This window comes from Eulemur rufifrons, chromosome 28, assembly GCF_041146395.1.
Source record: "Eulemur rufifrons isolate Redbay chromosome 28, OSU_ERuf_1, whole genome shotgun sequence".
Lineage (NCBI taxonomy): Eukaryota > Metazoa > Chordata > Mammalia > Primates > Lemuridae > Eulemur > Eulemur rufifrons.
This window is the reverse complement of record NC_091010.1, coordinates 23,616,133-23,620,312: the sequence shown is the minus strand read 5'-3', so window position 1 is coordinate 23,620,312 and position 4,180 is coordinate 23,616,133. Positions and strand designations below refer to the sequence as shown.

The 4,180-nt window shown below is 44.0% G+C and overlaps 1 protein-coding gene across 1 annotated transcript; it reads right to left on the bottom strand.

Annotated features, from left to right (window-relative positions):
- Positions 1-2,244: 2,244 nt before the first annotated feature.
- ATOH7 (atonal bHLH transcription factor 7) lies at positions 2,245-3,715 on the bottom strand. The gene has a single exon (XM_069461224.1). It carries the CDS (start codon positions 3,279-3,281, stop codon positions 2,823-2,825), a length of 459 nt encoding a protein of 152 aa, XP_069317325.1. The 5' UTR covers positions 3,282-3,715; the 3' UTR covers positions 2,245-2,822.
- Positions 3,716-4,180: the final 465 nt, after the last annotated feature.

Below are 4,180 nucleotides of genomic sequence, written 5' to 3'. Positions count from 1 at the left end.
TACTGTGGCAACTTTTGGGATGCTTGGCAACCTAAATTCTGTTATCCACAATGATATATGAATCTTGACTTCAAAAAGATTTTACACTTGCTTTATCTGAGCTCCCACTTCATAAACCATGAAGGATGTCCCAACATACAGTTTGAAGAGTTATATCCATTATTGAATTTGATCACTGTGACCCATTTACTTTTCCTTCAAATGTCTTTCTGGAAAAAATAGTACATTGAGTACAGTAAAAAGCTTAGGAATTTGGTAAGAGCTAGGTTGCTTCCAGAAATTTCCAAAACACAAAAGCAGCCAGCCAAAGGCATAATATCTAACAGGCTGATTTCCATTCTTTTGGAGGAGTGAGGTTAGGGAAGAAGAGGCATGGGATTAGAATCCCATCACTTTAATTGAATTGTTTGATTTCATTAAGAAAGTGCTATCAAATTAATAGCCAAAATTGAAATATTTGTTGAGTGTTCTTCCCGTGCAAGGCCCTGTACTAGAACCAACACAGATATAATGAAAGGTACAGTTCTCTTTCACAAGGTTTTTACAGTCCAGAGAGGGGAATGTGACACCTTAACTCAAAAATGACTAACGATCTTAATATATTTTTGAGAACTTCTCTGATGAATACATTTTTTTAGCATTGATTGTTCAATCTCAAACTCTACAAACTTACTGAGGTTATTGACGAAGCTTTGTAGAAGGTGTAAGTAGACTAGTGTACCCATATAGTGAGTAAAGCAAATGCCTTGAATCTTTTTTTTTTTTTTTTTTTTTGAGACAGAGTCTCACTCTGTTGCCCAGGCTAGAGTGAGTGCCGTGGCGTCAGCCTAGCTCACAGCAACCTCAAACTCCTGGGCTCAAGCGATCCTCCTGTCTCAGCCTCCCGAGTAGCTGGGACTACAGGCATGCACCACCATGCCCGGCTAATTTTTTTTTTTTTCTATATATATTTTTAGCTGTCCATATAATTTCTTTCTATTTTTAGTAGAGATGGGGTCTCGCTCTTGCTCAGGCTGGTCTCGAACTCCTGAGCTCAAACGATCCGCCCACCTCGGCCTCCCAGAGTGCTAGGATTACAGGCGTGAGCCACCGCGCCCGGCCCAAATGCCTTGAATCTTGCCATTGACCTAGGTGCACACTGCAGATTGGAGTGTGACCAGAGAGTTCTGGAAGCATCACTTCCAGAATTGTGTTGTTTGCCTGCTGGACTACACAACATCTTCTAAGAGTTGTTGGAGTCAAGAGATTAAACACTTTACTATCAAATTTACAGTAAAGAAGCAAAGCCCTGAGCCCTCCTCAGTTTCTTATTAACAGCTATCAGACAGAAAGGAAATTCAGCTTCAATTTCCCAAGGGGTTTCTGGAGATATACTTGTGATTTTCTAGGTTTAAGTGTATGTATGGGCTGGGGAAGATGCTTTCCTTCATTATGAACCAAATGGATTTTAATAAAGATAACTAAGAAAATAAAAATTTTAATGAAGACCCTGTAGATAAATTGCAAATAGGAGGCTGTGTCTGAGGTTAGGTTTTGGAATGCATAAAAAAGGATTTGGGAAATGTCGTTGTTGTTGACTTCTGACAAATTCCAAATGCACAGATAATTTAAGAGTCCTGCTTTTCCTAATTATGAGTAAGACTTTCTCCCAAATGCAGTCAGTGCTGTTCACCACCTAGTCACATAGTAAGGGCTTGCTTTATTCATGTAATGGTAAAGCAAACTAATAAAGGTAATTCAATCCAATACCATATATATTATTTTGTTCCCATTTTGATTAGCCTTGATGGTATTCCAAAAGCAGTATTTTTTATTTGTGTTAGTTTTAGGAATACATATATTTATTTATTCCTATATGTGTGCATATACGTATATGTAAATTCGTATATACATATAGGAATAAATACATATATTTGGGTACTTGTAAAGAATTAGTAGTAATTTGCTTAATAAAGAAAATAAAATACTGAAGAACTGCATATCTAGTTAATTAAAAGCTATTAACATCTCGATTTAATCTTTTTTAAAAATCACAAAAATATGTCTATATTTCCAGGTTGACACAGAAAACTTTCAAGTTAAGTATTTGTACTCTCATCAGCTTTTTGAGGAAATATTACAAAACAGTACATTTGCCAATCGGTATAAATTAGTTTTAAACATTCCACATCGTTACTCAGAGAAACACTTTGTATCATCACCCCCAAATAGGCCTTTAGTGCCATCAAGAAACTAGCAGCGTACTTAGCATGAAAAACAAACCCACGTTTTTATTTATATCTTACAAAATCTATATTTTAATAATGTGTACACAGTTTAAAAAAATACAGAGCGCTCATGCCCATGTACCCTACCAACGAAAGAGTCTGACTCTACATCATGCATGCACACACAATGCACTAAGCGTAAATGCATATACACAACAGCAAGGTAGCTCTGTTGTGAGCATGCACAAGTAATGGATACTGTAACTTCACCGGAACAGGACAAACTTACAAAGTTTAAGAACGTGATTATTTCTCTGAGGACTGGAACAGCAGAATAGCCTAATCTTATTTTTTTAAGACTGTTTTCCCTCAAAGTAGCCCAGAAAAGGGGAAGGGGGCATTATTTTCACAGCAAACAAAACCATTCACAAGATCCAGTAATGGCATCTACAAAATACAGAGGAGGGGAAAAGAAAGGCAATAAAATGATTGTGTCCATAGGTCTGATGTTGCGAATATAGGTAACCTGAAAGTTTACTAATTCTATCGGAAGAAAGCATCCTTAGCACGGTAGGCCACGTGGGGAAGGGCGGCGGCTCCTCCTCACTGGGCGCCCTAAGTGGCCATCTGGAAGGGCTCAGGCTGGAAGCCGAAGAGCCGCTGGCCGTAGGGCTCGCTCTCGCCCGGCAGCTTCGCGCCCGCGAACGGGAGGTAGTGGTCGCGTCCGAAGTGCTCACAGTGGAGACCGACCCAGTCCCGCTCCGAGCCGAATCGCTCGGCCTCGGCCAGGATGCGGGTCAGAGCCATGATGTAGCTCAGCGCCATCTGCAGGGTCTCGTACTTGGACAGCTTTTTATCCTGGCCCCACTGCGGCACCACCCTGCGCAGGCGGTCGAAGGCCGTGTTGAGCCCCTGCATGCGGCGGCGCTCGCGCGCGTTGGCCGCCAGGCGCCTGCGCGCCGCGCTCTCCAGCCGCCCGGCCCCGGCGCACGAGCCCGCGCACTCGCCGCCGCCCGCGCACTGGGGCGCCGCGCGCGCTCCCGCCGGCGGGCCGCTCGGCTTGCAGGACTTCATGCCCGGCCTGCGGCGGCGAGGCGCCGAGCTCGCCCGCCCGCTCAGCACCCGCGCGTGGGCCTGTCTGCCGAGCCGCTTCCCAACGAGGCTCTTCTCAGCAAATAAGTCATAAACAGAGCAACTCACGTGCAATCAAAAAGTTTACAGGGGCCAGTGCGGGACTCGGCCTTCTGTCCTACTGGATAACCAGGCTGATGTCTCTTCACTTGCCCCAGTTGAGGGGAAATTGAGATGCTCAAGAGAAAGTCATTTGCTCAAGGTGAAGTTGAAAAAGAAAAGGAAACCTTCTTCCAGCAGAGTTTGGTGTGGCTGGTTCGGAGAAGGCCTTTCAAGTCCTTTGGGAAAGCCCGAGACTCCTTTTCAGGAAGATGAAATCTTTCCCGAAGCTCAGATAGGGAAGGAGCGCTTTTAGCGCAGTAGCTGTCGGAGAGTGCTGGATGAATCTTTGAGGGAGGAGAATTTATAGCAGAGGGCTGAGGAGGGAACAGGTGGTGGCAGGTGGGCGGGCGTCCCTCGGCTTCCATCTCAGCACCTTCCTACCCTGGGAACTGCGGGGGGAGGGGGCGACGCACAGCAAAATCCTGACATTACAGCCTTAGTCTGTTGAAGTTTCTCCAAAGCTATGTCCAACACTAACACACCATCTGGAGTGGCCTGGCTGTCCCTAAAAGAATAACAAGGTGGGGGGGTGGGGGGAAGCTTGATCTATCTTTTCCCATATCTGCGGGCAGCTTACATATCAAAAACTTAACGGAGGTTTTTAAATTATGAGAAATAATTTGTGTGAAGATGTTGGTTTTGGCATTATGAGATATATCAGAAGTTTAGTGTAAGAAGATGTAGCTTTGTCGAGAAGTGTAACAATTTTGCATAATGCTGAACTAATATAGAGGCATTTT

Excerpts from the sequence above, each read along its gene's own strand:
- ATOH7 (XM_069461224.1), bottom strand. The coding sequence starts at position 3,281 with ATGAAGTCCTGCAAGCCGAGCGGCCCGCCGGCGGGAGCGCGCGCGGCG.